General features: G+C 43.6%; 1 protein-coding gene across 1 annotated transcript in view; it reads right to left on the bottom strand.

Annotated features, from left to right (window-relative positions):
* CMTM3 (CKLF like MARVEL transmembrane domain containing 3) overlaps nt 1-13,823 on the bottom strand; it is a 33,606-nt gene extending 19,783 nt beyond the window's left edge. Inside the window, exon 1 of the mRNA XM_072635929.1 lies at nt 13,616-13,823. Coding sequence (XP_072492030.1) covers nt 13,616-13,744 — 129 coding nt within the window. The 5' untranslated portion in view covers nt 13,745-13,823. The remainder of the gene's footprint in view (nt 1-13,615) is intronic.
* Between the last annotated feature and the right edge of the window lie 5,673 nt (nt 13,824-19,496).

Raw genomic sequence — 19,496 nt, 5'->3', positions numbered from 1 at the left:
AGACTTTGTCATCCCAATCTGTGTCAGCTTAACCCCACCCCTTTCCAAGGCCCAATCCCTCCTCTCAGAAGGGGCAGCAACAATGATCTCTTAGTATGTGGTGGTTTTTTGTGTCCTCTTTTCCCCCAGCCAGGCCAGGGCAGACTCAAGGGCCCAGAAGTAATAGTGGCACATGAAAATGAACACTCATCTTATAGTCAGAAGACCTGAGTTTAAGTCCTAGTCCCAATACATTCCACTGGTTACCCTCGATACATCACTGAAATTCTCTGAACCTTGATTTCCTTATCTGTAATCTGACGATAATATTGACATTCTCTGTCTCACAGAAGAGCACTGTGTAAGCCATAACTTAAATGAAAGGTCCCTCCCTCCATCAGTCTAAAACACAATAGCACATCAATGATTAAGTTGTTAAGTTCTGAGGAATTATCTGGGGCACATGCACAGATGTTACATCGCTTGCCTTGGGCCACGTGATCAATACCAGAGGTGAGCTTTGAACTTAGGTCTTCCTGAATCCAAGCTATCCATTACAAGACACTATCACTATGTAAGTCTGTAATAACCCTATGCAGAAATAGTGTTCTGATTTGTCTTATAACAATCTATGGACTTTGTTGTCGCCTGTAAGTGTGGTCTGGTAGGAACTGGTACTGATCTTAGAGTCTGAAGACCTCTGAGACTTACTAGCTATGAGATGCTGGATAAGGCATTTAACTTACCTAAGTATCAGTTTACTCTTTTATAAAAAGAAGTCACTAACACTTGCAACCCCTTCCTTCTTTCACAGAGTTGTAGTGAGGAAAAAGCTTTGTCAACCTTAAAGCACTAATGGTGGGGGGAAAAAGAGTTATTGAATGAAAAGTGCATTATTATTGCTGTGGGTGGTGGTGGTGTCTCACTCCGTGTCTAACATAATATGGCCTTGTACCTGCTTTAATAATGGAAGGATTCAGGTTTCGTCACTGCGAGCACTCATTACTCAATACTAATGAGTAACATTTATCTACTGGAAAGACAGTGCATTTCACATATGATTGTCACATATTATCCACTAGATGATTCTGTGGGAAAAGGAATGGGGAAAGAGAGAAGGCCTTGAGCAGAATAAGAAGATATTACATAGGGGACTTGGAGAGGTTTGGTGGATAGAGTACTGAATCTGGAGTCAAGAAGACCTGAGTTCAAATCCTACCTCAGACACTTACTAGCTATGTGACCCTGGGCAAGCCACTTAACCACTGTTTGCCTCACCTTCCTCAACTGTAAAATGAGGATAGCAGTAGCACAACAATCCAGGGTTGTTGTGAGGATCAAATGAGATAATATTCGAAAAGCATTTTCCAAACCTTGAAGCACTGGCTATGATGATGATGATGATGGTGGTGGTGGTGGTAGTGATGACATAGGTCAGAAGTTGAATTTGGGGAAAAGAAATCTGACAAAATTTGTGAAAAATTGAGGGTAATTTGAATAGTTTGAACAGTTGAACAATTTCTAGGCCCAGATAATGGTTTCGATTTTCCTTTATTGTAAAAGAAGTGGGATCAAAGAGAATGAGGGAAAATATTAAAAGATTATGGAGGATTAGGAATAGAACCCCAGGAGATACACAAGGTAAGTCAAGTAAGCACTTAGCAGAGTGACTGGCAAATAATATGCACTTAATAAATGTTTATTGAATGACTGAAGAATTAAAGGGATGAGCAGATTGGTGGAGTGGACTGGAGGGTAGGAGAGATGAGTGCAGAGAATCTGGTCAAGGCCCAAGGGATAGAAGAGGATGCTGTGGCTGCCAGCTGTGGTGGAGACAAGGAAAGGAATCCTAGTCAAGTTCTTCAGAAACGATCATTGATTATAAAAACTTTTCAGCAGGGGCTGAGTGTTAAGGTGTAGACAAGCACCCATAAATTCTTTCAAGAAGCAAGGCTGAAAATCTCAAGCAAAGAAACGTAAGGGAAATTGTGCAACGTCTTAGTCTGGAGATGCTGTTTGCATCTTTTCCAACACCAACAACAGAGTTGTCTTCCAACAGCCAAGTGGCTGTTGTCTGTGTTCCAAGTGTTGGCTAGTTTTCCTGGAGGAAAAGGGGAAGGGACTTAAGTAACACAGCTCTACACCCTAGGTTGTGTGTGTGTGTGGGGGGGGATGGAGGGTTCTTACAGGTAACAGAAGTAAGGCTTCAGTGAGGGTGAAAGTGATCTAATGTGGAGGAGGGAAGATGACCCTTTCTGGGATGATGGAGAATGGAGAAAGAGAAGGAAAAGAATGTTTGTGTAACTAGAGATTAAGTACAGATTTGAGGCTCTTCATACAGAAGAGGCAATTAGATGTTCTGAGGAGTAAGCAGCCACATATCTTCCTAGGAATGATAGAGGAGAGCCTCAGGAACTGTTGGCTAGGGGATCGTCCAGGTGGAAGCATAGGAAGAAGAGAGGGTAGTGGTAATAATTGGTGATCCTCTGCTCAGGGTTACTGAGGCAGCTATTTATTGTCCTAATAACAACAACAGACATCTCTTGTCTTCCCAGGGTACAACATATCCAAGACATAACAGAGAACCTTCCAAGACTTAACCAACCAGACAACAACTGCCCCTTTCTGGTGATTCACATGGGCACAAATGGTACTTCCAGAAAGAAAATGAAAAAGTATTGCCAACGATGATTAATTAAGCCTTAGATGAGACTGGGGGGCCCAGCTGGTGTTTTTCTCACTGTTGCCCACTGAGGGGAGGGGACACAGGAGAGAAAAATCATTTTGGGAAATGCACAGCTGGTTAAAAAATTGGCATCTGAGGATGGATTTTGACAAATCCTGGCCAGAGATGGAGTCTATGCAAACAAAGGCTGCCAAGAAGAGATTTGCCAGGTATCTTGCCAATCTAAAAATAATAATAAAAAAGCTTTACAGTATTAAGTATGGGTGAGGGAACAAGCTTTTATTAAGTGCCTGTTATGTGCCAGGACTGCCTGCAAACATTCCCAAAGTTAGCTACTATATGTAACCACAAAGAAGGAAGAAGAATAAATAGTTGAGACACTAAGAAATTCACAGGAAACAAGAAAGCTGCCACTAGCAAAACCCATGATCTCAAGTGTCTATATATAAATGCTGAAGGGTTAGGCATGGGGAGCCAGGAGTCCTGATTCAGTTATCCAGTTATCCACACATCTGCTGAATGATTCATTCTCTCTCTCTCTCTCCTCATTTTATCTCATCTCCCCCCCCCCCCCAAAAAAACCCAACAACAGAATGGCTAATTACTTCTTGATTTGCCTTAGTGATAATTTAATTCTGCCAAAGGTGAAGAAACCAACAAAAGGAAATCTCCATCCTCACCTCTGGTTCCTGGCTTCCTTCAAGAGTCAGCTCAAATCCCAGCACCTGCAGGAGCCTTTCCTGTCTCCTCCTCCTCTTTACCTGACTAAAGTCTTCCTTTGAGATTGCCTTCCATTTACATTGTATTTATCATGTAAATACAGTTATTTGCTGCCTGTCTCCCCCATTAGAATGTGAGCTCCTTGAGGGACTGTATTTTCACCTTTCTTTGTATAATGCCTGGCACATAATATAAGCCCTTAGTCAGTGGTTGTTGAGTGACTGACCAACAATTCTGGATCTAATTCTCACTAAGAGAGAGGAAATGATTTTGGGGATGGGTGTAAATCTTGGGAGCTCTGGAGGAAGCTGTCCACTTCATCCTGGATTTTGTGATACGAATTAACAAGGAACTCACCAACCAACCTAGATATTAAAGAAAATGAAAGTAAGACCTGGTAACAGCATGGCTGTAAGAGTGTGACGTGGTTCTGTAAAAACAGTGTGAGGAATGCTAAAGCTCAGAAGGAATTGTACATTGCCAAAGTCATCAAGGATCTCTTAAATCTCTTAATTGCCAATTTAATGACCATGCTTCTTGATCTCTCTGCAGCCTCAGACTTTGTCAATCACCCTCTCCTACTTCTTGGTCCTTCTCCTACCTTCTGGACTCCTCCTTTTCAGCCTCCTTATCCAAATCATAAAGTTCAGTCCTGGCCCTCTACAAGCTTTCTCTCTCTTTCTCTCTCTCTCCCTCTCCAAGCTCTCTCTGGGTAACCTCATCCACTCCACCTCCTGGGAATGGGTTCAATTAGCATATGTACATGATTACCAGATTATATATATCCACCTTCAATCTTTGTTCTATGTTTCAGTCCCACAAGGCCAACTGCCTATTCAACATTTTGAGTTGGATATCCCCTAGGCATCTCAAACTCAACATGTCCACCCCTCTCCAAAAAAAGAAAAACCCCACTCCTCTTCTGAACTTCCCTGTTACCTTTGAGGGACCCTAAATTTATCAAGTCACACAAGTTAGCGATCTTGGCATCATTTTGGATTCCTCTCACCCCCACATCCCAGATCTTGTCTTTCTACCTACACATCTTTTGGATATGCTCCCTTCCCCTTCACTCATGTAGGCATCACCCTAGTTCATGCCCTTATTATCTCTTGCCTAGATTTTGCAATAGGCTGCCACTTGTTTTTTTCTGCCGTCTCTCCTTACTCCAACCTTCCTCTTCACAGCCACCAAAGTGCTTTCTCATTATGTCATTCCCCAATGCAATCAACTATTCCCTCTAAAATAAAAAAAGGAACACAGACTGACCCCTTCCTACCCTTCCTATCTTCTTACATGTCACTTGCAATCCAGTCGTCCTGGTCTGCCTATCATTCCTCACACAGTATGCACCATTTTCTGTATCTGTGCTTTTGCATTGGATGTCCCCTGTGTCTGGAATAAATTCCTTCCTCACCACCTCCTGGGATGCCTGTTTTCTTTCAAGATTCAAATCTAGCACCATCTAGAGTGGGAGGCATTTCCTCATCCTCCATCTTCCCTTTTTCTTCCACTTTGATGGTTGCTAAACGTTTAATTTATACGTATCTTGTTCAGACTCATATAGGGACATGAACCTCCCATCAGAAAGTTCCTTGGCCTCTTTTCCCTCTCTCTGTGCCATCTCATTTCATGATCTTACCATCTCCCAAGGGTTCAATTATCTCTATGTAGATGCTTCTCAGATCTATTTCTTCAGTTCTAACCTCTCTCCTGACCTCCAGTCTTGCATTAAACAGCTGCTTGTTTCAGAAACATTTCAGTCATTATGGATGTTTCAGAAAAATCTCAAAATCATTATGCCCCAAACAGAACTTATCATCTTCTCTCCCCAAACCCTTCCCTCCTCTCCTCTTTTCTGTTTCCATGGAGGGTACCACAGTCTCAGTCACTCAGGCTCAAAACATAGGGTATCATCCTTGACTCCCCACTCTTTCCTCTCCAATGAGTTACCAAGTCCTGTCATTTTTACCTCTGTAATATCTCTTACATGAGCTTCTCTCTCTCCTGCACATGACCACCACCCAAGTATCAGCCTTCATCGCCTAATGCCTACTGCAGTGACTGCTGGTTGGTCTCCCTGCCTCAGGCTTCTCACGACTCCTGTCCATCCCCTGTTCAGAAGTCAAAGGGATCTTCTCAAAGTGCCAGTCCGAACATGTCACTCTCTTACTCAGGGAGCTCCAGTGACTTCAGGATCCCATTTAAAGTCCTCTGTTTGACCTGTAAAGCTCTTCAAAAGCTGGGCCCTTTCCTACCTTGCCTTTCTCATGCTTTACTGCCCTCCATGTACTTGACAATGCAGTCGCTCTGGCCCCTGCACAGGGCACTCATCTCCTCACTTGATACCTTTTTGCTGGCTGTTTCTCCATGTCTGGGATGCCCCCCCCCCCCCCCCTGCCTCTTGGCTTTCCTGACTCAAGGCTCAGCTCAGATCCCACCTTCTGCAAAAGGTCTTCTGTGGGAGTCTCCTCCTGCCCTTTCTTTCTGAGACTGCATCCCATTTGCACTGGCATGTATTTTCTTGGTGCACTGTTGTTTGCATGATGACATGAGCTTCTTGAGTGTGGGGACTGTGTTTCTGTCTTTCTTTGTATTCCCAGGGATCAGCACTGTTTTATCACATCATGAGTGCTTAATAAATGCCTGTGGACTGACTGACTAAAAATGGATTATTTCATTTTTCGCCATTGTATTAGGAGGCAGCTGGAGGCACAGTGGGTAGGGTGCTGGACCTGCAATCAGGAAGACCTGAGTTCAAATCCTCAGACTCTTATTAGCTTTGTGAGTCTGGAAAGTCACTTAACCTCTATTTGCCTCAGTTTCCTCAACTATAAAATAGGGACAATAACAACATCTACCTCTCAGGGCTACTGTGAGGAGCAAAGGAGATGGTATTTCTAAAAAGTGCTTAAGCATGGTGCCTGGCACCTAGTAGGTCCTTATTCTCTTCTCCTTCCTCCCTTGTATTTCCAGCATTTTTTATAGTATCTGTCACATAGTAGGTACAAAATAATGATTAACTACAGGGCCTCGGTAGGGCCTATCAGAGCTGAAAGACAGCTAGGTGGCATAGTGGATAGAGTGCCAGGTCTGGAGTAAGGAAGATCTGAGTTCAAATTTGGCGTCAGACACTTGCTAGCTGTGTGACCCTGGGCAAATCACTTAACCCTGTTTGTGCCAGTTCCTCATCTATAAAATGAGCTGGAGAAGGAAATGACAAACTACTCCAGTGTCTCTGCCAAGAAACTCCCAAATGGGGTTACAAACAGTCAGACAGGGTTGAAATGACTGAACAAGAAGAGTATGTAAATGAATTACAAAAGGGCTGAGACCAGTTTATGAAGAGAAGAGTGTCTCAGAGTAACTAGGCTTGATCTTCCCCATAATGACATGGCCAAGGAGCTGAAGTGAAGACTTGTCTAGCAGGGATATATTTGGAAAAGAGCATAGCGGCACCAAAGCTATCTATGAACTGTTCTAACAAAGTCTGAGTCTGCTTCCCTCAGAAATCAAAGTGGGACAGTGGAGCACGTCCTCCCAAGGACTTGAGGGCAAATGTTTATAGTTTGTTCTTGCTATGTCTTTAAAGTAAACATCAGTTTCTAAAAGCTAATTGATGTTAAATGGAGTTGTAGCATTAGTCACTAGTGGCTACTAGTGTGTGAATGTGTGTGTGTGTGAAGGTGTGTGTGAATGTGTATGTGTGTGATAGTGTGTGTGAATGTGTGTGTGTGATTTAGAGCAGAAGGGACCCTAAGAATCATTTAGTCTTGACCCTTCATTTTATTGATGAGAAAATTAGGGTCCAGAGTAAAGGATATGACTCACCCACAGTAATGCAGAGAATGCCAGAGATGTCATTGAAACTAGGCCCCTTTACTCCACTACACCAAGCTGTCTTCAACCATGTCCTCCGAGCCTATTCTCTGAAAGTCTTCTAACTTGCCCTGGTTGCTCTGGGGGGGGGGGGGGGGGGGGGGAGGGCTGGACAACAACAAGCAGTTTGCTGTCAGACATAGTCACTATGTTGGTTTTGCCATAAAGAAGGGTTCAATAGGGGTGGTTGGGAGGATTGGTGAGGAGGAGAGTGGTTACTGGTTAGTGACAGTGGTGTAAATACCAAAATCCTCAGTACAGCATTTTTTTTAAAGGAAAAGAAAATGGCCAATAGAAAGAAGGAAGCTAAACAATAGGAGATAGTGGTCTCAAGGCAAAGGAGAAGGACAAATTGAGGAAGAGGGGCTGTGGATGGGGGAAGGGCTATGACTAAGTTCCTTCACCAGAGGGAAGATGATGTCATTGACCTGGGGGTTGGGAGCAGCAGGCCTGAGTACCAGCTTTGTTTCCGAAGATGGATTTTATCAACTCCACCCTTCCCCTTCCTTAAACGTCCTATGGACTGAGTGATTCCCATCCAGTCAGACTCTGGAAGAAATTGCAGATTAGTACCATAGCCTTCTCATTTTGACTTTACAAGATGAGCTGTGGAGGGAGCTCACATTGTTTGAGTGACTTAAGGTTTAAGGCTGCAGGTTTCCCAGTCTTGATCTACACTTACTGCATTCCTCTCGCCTCATTTTCTTCATAACCCTCTGTCATCTGCCTTCAGCCATTCAATTAAAACAACTCTTCCACGATGCCAATAATTTGCCTCTCATTGCCAAAACTTCTGACCTCTTCTCAACCTTCATCTTGCCTGTCTTCTCTGAAGCCTTCAACACCGTTGATAATCCTGGCTGTCTGGATACTCTTTCTTCTACAGCATTTTCATGACACTGCTCTCTTTCACGACTCTTCTCCAACCTGTCTGAATGGTCCTCAGTCTCCACTGCATGATTGTCTTCAATATCACACCCTCAGCCATGGGTATACCTGCTCCAAGCTCTGCCCTGGGCTCTCTCCCTTCCTGTCTCTATACCGTCAGTGTTGGTGACTGGTACATCAGCTCTCATGGATTTCATTATCACTGTTTTGCAAATGACATCCAGATCTTGATATCCAGTCCTAGTCTCTCTCCTGAGCTCTACCCTCTCATCTACTGAACATTTTGAGCTGGATGTCCCCATCTCAAACTCAACATGTCCAAAATAGAACAAACCCACATCTCTTCGGAACTTCCCTGTTTCTGTGGAGGGCATCCTTCTAATCACCTACATTCAAAACTTCCATGATCTTTGACTCTTCCCTCTGCCTCACCCCATATCTCTGAACAATGGCCATGTCTTGGTGATTTTCACCTCCTCGGGATCTCTCAAGTCTATTGCCTTCTCACATGGCCAACATCTTAGTTCAGGCTCTCATTACTTCTCACATGGACTATTACAATAGCTTATTAATTGGTCTCCTTTTATCCCATTTCTCCTTCTAATCCATCCTTCACAAAGCTGCCAAAGTAATATTCCTAAATTCTGTCCAGGTCACTCCACTACTCAGTAAACTCCAATGGCTCCCTCTTACCTGTAGGATCAGATACAAAGTCCTCTGTTAGATATTCCAAACACTTATAACTGCTTCCAAACTAACTTTCCATGCTTATTACATATTTGTCTCCATGAACTCTGTGATCCTGCCCAAGTGGCCTTGCTGACATGACATTTCATCTTTTATCTCTGTTTGCCTTTGCAGACAGTCCCTCATGTCATGTCTGGAACTTACTCTTCTCTCACATTTCCCTGTTGGAATTTCTGATTCCCTTCAAGACTCAACTGGTTCACCACCTTCCACTTTTCCCTTACATTTCTTCCTACCCCGTCCCCTTCCCCTTTAAAGTTACTTTATATCTGGGTTTTTAGCTATGTTTTGTATTTTATCTCCCCAGAAACAAACATGGGAACAGGGAATGTTTCATTTCTTTCTTTGTATCCCCGGGATCCTGTATATAGCAGGTACTTAACAAATGCTGATTGAATAATTGGTGATTTTTTCCAGGAACCCTGCCTTGATACCTCCAGATAACTACTGACATTCTCATTTTCAGAGCTCACGTGGGGACTTTATTTTGCATAATTTTAAATGTATTTATGTATGACTGTAATTACAGATACGTTTTAGTGGCTTCCCCCCGCTGTGAGACTGTGTTTTATTTAAATTTCACCTCAGCACCCAGCACATATGATACTTTAAAAATGTTTTTTGAATTAAATTCACTCTGGCTTCATATAGATTGCATTGGTGGAAGAAAAGAGTTTGGCTCCTCTTTAGGAAAGTTTGATCACTGGTTCTTCGTATGAGCTGCAGCTAGATGTTGAAACCCACCCCGCCCTTGTCCTCTGCAGCAACGGCAGCTGTGGAAAGAGCATTGGGTCTGGAGTCAGAAAGCCTGGACTGCCACTGCCTAGGCAGATGAGCTGAGGCTGCTCATTTAACCTCTTTACACCTCAGTTTCCTCATCTGTAAAATGAAAATAACAATACTTACACAGAATTGTTGTGGGGATTCAATAAGAAATGTTCACATGGTGATTTGTACTCTTGAGGGGTTTTCTAAATATCAGCCTCTGCTATTATCATCTCCTCCCATGAGGTCCAGCTGCAGGGATGGGGAGCTTTCTTTGATTTCTCTTGGAAAAAGGACGAGAGACAGGACCCAGGGCTCCCTAGCACTTCCCAGACATCTTGATAACAGAATTTGTTCTCCTGATCTTACCTTGTTTGCTCAGTGCCCCTTTGAGGGATGGAATTTTTCAAGGGATGACTATAATCCCTTGTTATCCGAGTTCCTCCTTGACTCCAGGAAGGAGACTGGGGGTGGGGGGATGGGTGCTGAGCAGGATGAGCTGGAAGGACCCCCTCTGGTACTTCTGTTGCTCTGGCCTTTCTTGTTCCCAGGATCCCTGCCTCTTAGTGTCAGCTGGAGGTCCTCTTTATAACTTGCCTTCAGCCTTGTTTGAGCCCTGAACATGAGCGAGGTTAGCACTTGGTCAACGTTCAGGTAGAAGATCTCAACCTTAGGGTTCCAAGGAACCCTAAGTTCCTTGGAGAATCTTAGAATACAGGCTATTCTGTAGAATGCCTATGGTTAGAATTCGAAGAAATCTTCAGATGTAAAATGTTAGAACATGTAGTGTTGGAACCAAGAAGGTGTTAGATGCCCTTCTGAAGCATTCACCAGAAGATGTGCAAGAGGACACAGGATGAAGGGGCTGTTGTGGCTGCTCAGTTGTATCTGATTCTTTATGACCTTATTTGGAGTTTTTTTTTTTTTTGGCAAAGATACTGGAGTGGTTTGCCATTCCCTTCTCCAGTTCATTTTACAGATGAGGAAACTGAGTCAAACAGGGTTCAATGACTTGTCCAGGGTCTTACAGCTAGTGAGTGTCTGAAGCTAGATTTGAACTCAGATCTTCCTGATTCCAGGCCTGGCACTTTATCCACTGTGCCACCTAGCTGCCCTTGAAGTGTGTAGGAGTTGCCTTCCGAATGGATGGAACGAGTGTTCACACTGATGAGAACCCAACTATATTAGCTTCAGAATACAGAGGTGTAAGTCCAAGACCAATTGTCTGGACCAAGACACCCACTACCTCAACTCACAGAGGAGAAAACTGAGCCCCAGTGATAGGAAGTAACCTCCTCAGGGCAGCCCAGCCAGTTAAGTGGCAGAGTGAAGACCTGAACCTAGGGCCTTGACTCAAGCTCGTTGCTCTGTACCACAATTTCTCTCTCTGATGGATGCGGAATGGCAGGCAGTTGTTCCATCAGGGAAACCCTTGCCCTGGCATTTCTGCTCTTCCTCTGCAGGGCCGTGGGACTTGTGCAGCCTTCCAAAGAGGTGGGGGGAGGGGTGGCTCCAGCGGGAGGAGAAGTGTAATGGCTTATGGTGACTTCACTGAACAAAAACCAGATGTGTTAAGGAGGAGAAATTTGGCTGCAGTTCCTCTTTCAAAGGCCTAGGAGAGGAGGGAGGGAGGAGGGATGTGAGCCACATTTCACCTTTATAGGACTAGGAAAAGGGTGTGTGTGTGTGTGTGTGTCTGTGTGTGTGTGTGTGTCTGTGTGTGTGTGTGAGAGAGAGAGAGAGAGAGAGAGAGAGAAGTGGGGGGAAGGGAAGAGTAAGCAAGGGGGAAAGGCTGGCAAGGGGGCCAGGTAGCAAGGGGAGGAGAGCAAGAATGTTCATTTGTCACCACAGGACATGCAATCTTCAATGCCTGAAAGGCTCCGATCTAGTCATTTCTGAAATGTGAATGGACTGGTTTTAGTGATAAAGTTAGAAATCGTGTGCTCCAGCAAAGAAGGGCCCTGGCCTTTATCAGTTACAAAAGACTTCTCCAGGTGCAGCTGGGACACCAAAGTGACTGGAACTATGACTAGAAGCACTGTCATGAGATGAGGAGAAATTGGTGGAGATGTGGGGAGCATCACAGCTTCAGGACCAGCCCAGAAAAAAGAGGGGTCCTCTCCTAAATGGGTCAGTTACCCTTTTGGAAAATTGGTCATGGACTTTTAGAAATGGGAGAGAGGTGGTTTTTTTTGTTTTTTGTTTTTGACTATGGTGACTTCAAAGGCTCAAATTATTCCACAAAATGGGGACAAAGCAGTGACTTGAACCCAGGTTGCCCCATCCAAGCCCTATATTCCTTCTTAGTCAGAGCTGTCCAAAAGTGGGATGGGCTGTGTTGGAAGATGGCTAATGTGTTAATTAAGATCTTTAGCCAGAGTCCTTATTCCTACTGGTGCTATTCATGGAATTCCTGTTCAGGCAGAGGTTGAACTAAATGCCCTTAGATCTCTGAAATTTTATGATTCTATGAAAACCTAAGGGATGGAAGTAGAGACTGGACCAATGATTTCATTGGTGTAAAGAACTCCTGGATGAGGTAACTCCCCCAACCAGTGCAAATCAGCACCTTCTCAGAAACTTATGAAGAGTTGCCTAGTGCCCTGACAGGTCAAATGAGAGTCACTCAGCAAGAATGTTTCATAGGTGGTACTTGAACCCTCATCTTCCTGGATTTGAGACCAGCTCTCTAACCACTATGGCACAGTGCCTCTCATGAAGAAAAAAATAAGCATTTTCTGGAAGGATTGGGACAGATTTTTTTTGAAGGGCAGTGTCATAGTCACTAGAGTCAACTTTTTTTTTCTTGAAGCATTTGGGGTTAAGTAACCTGCCCAGGGTCACCGTTAAGGTTCTCCTGATTCCAGTACCAGCGCTCTACCCATAATCTTGATGCCCCTAAAGTCACCTCCAAGGTTGGACAAAGAGAGGACAAGCAGGTCCCTCCTAAGCACAGATTATTTTGGCAAGGGACTCTGGGTAGCCGCTGGGTAGAAGTTGTATTTAGCTTAGCAAGTCATAGACTTATGAAATGCTACAGCTGACAGAGACCTCCTTCTTTGACCCCCTCTGATCCAGCTCAGGGTCTCAAACTGAAGAGGCTGCTGTGGATGACTCCCTTCTCCCCTCCCCTCCCAACCCCAAATCTGTCTCAAGGAGGAAGTAGACATCAGCCACATCTCCTTCTGCCTCGCCCAGGAAGACTTCAGTCTCCCTCAGGCAGCAGCTAGGGTCAGGGTGTGTGGGAAGGGTTACTTGGGAACACCACAATATTGTCTTCCTCCCCGACCTCCAGCCCTAAACCCATTAGATATATATTTCTGATGCCTGGTTTGGGATGCTCCCGATATCTATGGGCAAAGAGGTAGACTCAGCAGTTGATAGCTAATGGCTCGTGACAAGCTCCCGTCTTAGAGCTGAGACCTGAGTTCTAGCCCTACCGTGCCCACCAATCCCTGTGCAATCTTTGACAAATTTCTTCTCTCTGGGCGTCAAATATCTTCTCTCTATTCTCTAATATTTCCAATGCTGATAGTCTATGTTCTAAGCTCCCTAGGAGCTCTGAAGATCTATGAACTACCAGGCCGGGACCCAGCATTTTGGAACCTTGAGGAGAGGGTCAGTTGGCAACAACTTTGAACAGAAGTCCGGGATACCGCTGCCAGGCTGGATGAGTCCCGGTTTACCAGGCTGGCCGGGGTGTAGTAGGGGACGCGTGCAGCCTGAACCCTACCACCCTCAGCTCCTTCCTAGTCGTGTCTCCGAGACTGGGTTCGGGACATCCCTGCCGGGTGCATGGTTCGGGATGGACTGGGGTGGGCGCGGCTGCTCTGGTGCGGTGCCAGACTTACCACGGATTACTCTGCTCAGGTCCCGTCCAGTCTAGCCCAGTCCTTGAGAGGCCCCCAGATACCCTCTGGTGTGCGGGATGCGGGGCGCCTCCTTACTTACCGATTCTCCCAGAAGGAGACGGCCCTTGCGGGAGCACAAGAACTCCTGCGTGGGGAGCAGAGTTCGCAGGCTTTGGGTCTGGGGGCCATCTGGGGCCTCGGCGGGCTCGGGGTCGGCTGGGGGCCACATGGCAGCTGCAGGATTGGGAGCCCTCTCTCCCTTTCGCCCCCCCTTACCCTCCTTTCTTTGAGGGAAACGGAAATCATGACACTGCGGAAACGCGAGGAGGAGGAAGGGGGGGAGAAAAGCGAGAAGGGAGAGAGATCTAAGAGTTCAACAAGTGGGAGGAGAGCCCTCAGAGGCCCAAGGCTCCCGCCCCCTCCCCAGACCCCTTCCCTACTCGTGTACTCGTCCCTCCCCTCTTCTCTTCTCTCCCCACCTCTGTCTCTTTAGTCCTCTCTCTCTCTCTCTCTCTCTCTCTCTCTCTCTCTCTCTCTCTCTCTCTCTCTCTCTCTCTCTCTCTCTCTCTCTCTCTCTCTCCCTCCTTCCCTCCTCATGTCTCTCATCTCTCGTCTGTAGGATACCCTTCCCTTTATCACCTACCTCCTCTATTCTCTGCCTTCATCCTGTGCCCTGCCCCGCCCCTTTCCATCTCTCCATACTGCTGTCAGATTCACTTTATGTGTATGTCCGGGAAAGTTCACACTGTTTCTCGTGATGTTCAGGACTCTCCACAGCATTACACTATCCTACTTGTAGAGACTCCTAAGACATTGAATTTAAAGTCAATAGACAAAGTTTTAAAACCCAGTGTTGCTATTTACTCCTTGCTTAGCCTGGGCCAAGTAATTTCTCAGCTGTCAATCCCATTTTCCTCATCTGAAATATATGTAAATGCCTTCCAGCTCTAAATCTAACCAGCCTATGATCTTATGATTACTTTTGAATATTTTCCAACCCCTCCAAAGCTCATCCCGTACTTTCTAGCTTTATTGGTTTTGCTCATGACTCTTCTCTGGCTATTTACTGCCTAAATTCCTATGCATTTTAAAACTCATAGCCCACCCAAGCCTATAAAGCACTATATTCTCAGAACTCAATCCTATCCCTAGTCAGTCAATAATCATTTATTAAGCACCTAGTATATGCCAGGCAATGTTCTAAGTGCTAGAGGATACAAAGAAAGGCAAAAGATAATTCCTCCTCCCAAAGAGTTCACAGTCTCAGGGAGGACATCATGAAACAACTATGTATGAACAAGCTATAGTCAATATGAATTGGAGATAGTCAACTAAGGAAAAGCACTAGAATATGCAGAAATTGGTAAGTGTTTCTTCTTGTTCAGTGGTGACCGACTCTTTGTAACCTCATTTGGGGTTTCCTTGGCAGAGACACTGGAGTAGTTTTGCCATTTCCTTCTCCAGCTCATTTTACAGATGAGGAAACTGGGGCAAATAGGGTTAAGTGATTTGCTCAGGATTACACAGTAAGTATCAGAGGTGGGATCTGAACTCAGGAAGATGAGACTTCTTGACTCCAGGCCCCAGCACCCTACCCATTGTGCCATCTAGCTGCCCAAAGGCTTCCTGTAGAGAGAATTGTCACTGAGACTTGAATGAAGCACAGAAGCCAGGTGGCTAAGGTGAGGGAGACTATTCTAGGCACTAGCGGACAGCCAGAGAGAATGTTCAAGGAACAGCAAGGAAACCAGTGTCCCTGGAGCACATCAAATGATATTATACATTATCACTCTTTGTTGCTGTTTCCCTCTTGCTAGTCTGTAAAGTTTATGATGACAGTGACCCATATCTTAGCTTTGTTACCCCCAGTAATAAATGAATGGATTACTACTGGATTGGGGGGAGTCTTGGCAGCCTCTGGGAATGTTAGTATCCTTGTTGTGTTTAACAGGACCTCGGATAAGTACATCTCTTTTGCTGGGATCTTCACTCAAATCTTACCCTCTAATTGTAAATGCTCCAAGGCTCTGTCCTGGACCCATTTCTCTTCTTTCTCTCTTCTTTCCCCTTTGGTGGAATATCATATCTATGTCAATAACATGTAGATCTGTATATACAGTCTCACAATCACATTTCCAAATATGGTACCCAAAACTCGACATATCCAAAATAGAACTCATTATCTTTTCCCCCCAGACCCATCCCTCTTTCCAACTTCTCCATTTCGTCACAGATATTACTATCCTTCCTGTCTCCCAGGTTTGTAGCCGAAGGGTGATCCTTGACTATCTTTCCTCGCCCCACACATTCATTTATTTGCTGTCTCTACTATTAGACACAGTATCTCTTACATCGATCTCCCCTTTCTCTTTTGACATAGCTACCTTCCAGTTTCAGGCTGTCATCACTCCTCACCTGGACTATGTCAATAGCTTCCTAATTGATCTCCCTGCTGTCTCTCCTGATGGATCAGTTTCAACTTCAATCTGTCTTCCATACCACTGCCAATATGATTTCCCAGTACAAGTTTGACCATGTCAGTCCTCTACTCAGTTAATTCCTAGGCACTCCCCATTAGGGAGTAACACATTTGGCATTCAAGGTCTTTCCCACTAACCTCTAACCTATCTTTCCAGTCTATGATCCAGGCAAATTGGCTTTGCTGTTCCTCACACATGACACTTCTATCTCTCTGCCTCTGCACAAGGGTGTCCTCCCAACCTGGAATGCACTTCCTAGTCACCCCACCTCTGCTAATCCCTTGTTCCTTACCTTGTGCCACTTTCTTCATTAAAGCCTTTCCTGATTCCTTCACTTCCTAGGGAACTACTGCCCCCTCTCAATTATCTTATATTTATTTATTTTGTATTGTGGAAGCATAGCAAAACCACCCACTCAGTCTCTCTTTTAGAAATATTAAGAAATCACATTTTCTCTGTGTCCTAATTTGAAGCCTTTGGATTCATTTGAATAAAATAAACCTTGTTGACATTTAATCAAAGCTCAAAGGACTATATCCCAGCTTAAAATGCTTTTGAAACATCACATTCAAAGGTCTAACCAATTTCTGAAGGGAAACTAAGTCAAAATTCAAAGGGAAATTCTAATCTGCTTGAATACAGAATTAGCACAGTGACCAGACAAGGGCAGAAGCCGCTTCGAGTAAATCAGTTGAGCTTACTACCTCTCGTGGACTAAATGGTTTTAGAAAAGTGATTGATTCTCCAGAGCACCAGAAAGGTAAATTATTATTGCTCTATTAATGGATCAAAGACTGTTCCTTAATTCCTGTACCTTTACTTAATATTGACTGTGGAATTTGTCTTTGTTTCAGAATTCTATAAAATGTATGATGACTTTGCTTGGGTAGAGAGAAATTCAGTTAACAGAGAAAATTCTGTCATTTGTCCCTATGAGAAACAAAGCTTGTAAATATATAGATATTTGTAAATAAAAGATAGATATAATTATACATACATATACATATATAAAAACACACACATATATATGTATATCCGTATATGCGTATATGTGTGTGTGTATATATATATATATGTATATATATATGTATATATATGTATGGTGTCCCAAAGTCTTAATTCAGTTTTGTTATTAATTTTTAATGCATATATGGTCCTTTAAAGACTTGAAATCCAAGCCACAGAGTATTTCTTCCATAGTATATACTTCTACAACATATGTACATGTTGTCTACTCAATAGAATGTAATTTCCTTGAGGGTAGAGAATCTTTCACTTATGTTTTGGTATCTTTCATGCCTGATACATAGTAGCACTTAATAATTACTTGTTAATTAGTAACAATAATCACTTCCTTTAGCCTAGCTCTTTTAGTATACCCATGATCACCTTTGATTCTTCAAACAACCCTGGAAAATCAAAGGCATATCATTCCCATTTTAGAGATGAAGTGGAGTAGCTTGCCCAGGTTTATAAAACTAGTAAATGGTGGAATGAGGGCCTCTTCCAATTCCAATAGTCCAATTCAGTAAGCACATATTAAGCCTACTATGTGCTAGATACTGTGCTAAGCCAAGCAGAAGTGTCAGGGAGGCAAGTTTGACCTTGATGTACATAATTCATAGCTTCTTAACAAAGCTGTTCAAAAGTGTAATATATTATATTTGGGGGGAGTGGGCTCCCCATCCTTGGAGGTCTTGGAATGGAGACTGGGGTCACTGATCAGGAAGGTTGTAAGGGAATTCCTGCTGAGGTTCAGATTGGGTGAGATGACCCTTAATCATTTAGATTTTGTACTTAACAAACTGAAATATGTGTGTGTAGGTATGTATGTTACGTGTATACATACATATACATATATATCCATATATATGTGCATATATGTATGTGTATATAGTCTTCCACCTTTGAATAAATGCATATACATATACACACATGTATGTATCCACATATATGTATGTATGTATGTATATATATAGTCTTCTGCTTTGAATCCCTTGCCAATAAAGGCATTTCTCTTGTTCGGGCAACCTACCAACACTCTTGTTCCTGTCCCCTACACCCAGAATGTCATTCTTTCTTTTTCTCTTTCTTCAAGGCTCAGCTTAACTGTCATGTCCTCTGTGAAGTCTTTTCCCCTCCCATCCAGTGGAGGGCCATGGCTTATTGCTTCTATGTCTATATATTGTTTAATAAACCTGGCCCTTTCTCTCTTTGAAGGTGACCACGATTTTAGTTCATTTCAACTCAAACCCTTGTTGCTTCTTCATTATAATGATAATAACAATAAGAAGAGCATTTATACCAAGTGCTTTACAAATATTAGCTTATTTGCTCTTCACAACAACTCTAGGAGGTTAGGTGCAATTAATATTCCCATTTTGCAGATGAGGAAAATGAGGCAGACAGTAGTTAAGTGATTTGCTCAGAGTCACATAGCTATTAAGTATCTGAGGCTAGATTTGAACTCAGGTCTTCCTGACTCCAAGTCCAAAGATCTATCCACTGAACTACCTAGCTGGATTCCTGCCTTCCAAATTTCCTTTAATTCACCCTTCACATGCTTGTAAATGTAAGCTTCCTAAAGTGACCACATCACCCCTCTGCTCCTAAAACACTTTCAGTTGCTCCCTGTTGTCTCCAGAATAAAATGGCAACTCCTTAGCTAGGCCTTTAAAACGTCTTACAATCTGGCTCCAGCCGACCTTTCCCTAAATTTTAAAAATATCTGTGATATTTTTATGTAAGTAAACTTTTATTAACAAGACTATTCCATTTTCTAAACACAAAACATTTTCTGGAAAAAATATCAGATTATCTGTAATGTCTATGAAAGGCCCGCGAAGGTAAGCTGAGCTCATTTTTTCCCTAACAGGCCAGAAAACTGTCCCCAAGTCTTGATTGGTACAAAGGACTAAGGTAGGGGTGGAGAACCTGTGACTTTGAGGCCACATGTGGCCCTCTCAGGCCTCAAGTGTGACTCTTTGACTGAATCCAAACTTCACGGAGCAAAACCTGTGGCCTCAGGGCCTCAGGGTCCCCCACCCCTGGCAGGGCTTGAGATATTAACAGAGCTTTCTGCTATGGGCATAGAAGGACCAACCTGTAAGGTCAGTGCCTTTCCAACTTAATAAGTGTCCCCATTTCTTTGCAAGTCAACACTTTCTTCTAACTAGGCCTATTTTCATATGGTGATGAATGGGGTAGAATCTCTCTGATGCAGCACTCTATCCTTACTTTTTATGCTGTGACTAAGTAAACTTCAATTTGTTAACTGTGTGTCTCACTTCAGACTAATTCAGAACTTGAACCTGGTGCTGGTCCTGCCTGACTCAGATCTGACCTACAACAGCTTCCCATTATGTACACTGTCATTCATTCAATATTCAACAAGTATTTAATAAGCATCTACTCTATCCCAGCCACTGGCACAAAAAAATGACTGCTGATTAATTGATTAGATACCAACTATGTGCCAAGTACCAGTGATGTAAATATGAA

This window comes from Notamacropus eugenii, chromosome 1 (genome assembly GCF_028372415.1).
Source record: "Notamacropus eugenii isolate mMacEug1 chromosome 1, mMacEug1.pri_v2, whole genome shotgun sequence".
In the NCBI taxonomy this organism is placed as follows: domain Eukaryota; kingdom Metazoa; phylum Chordata; class Mammalia; order Diprotodontia; family Macropodidae; genus Notamacropus; species Notamacropus eugenii.
The sequence above is the reverse complement of the archived record's forward strand: the minus strand, read 5'-3'. Positions and strand labels throughout refer to the sequence as shown.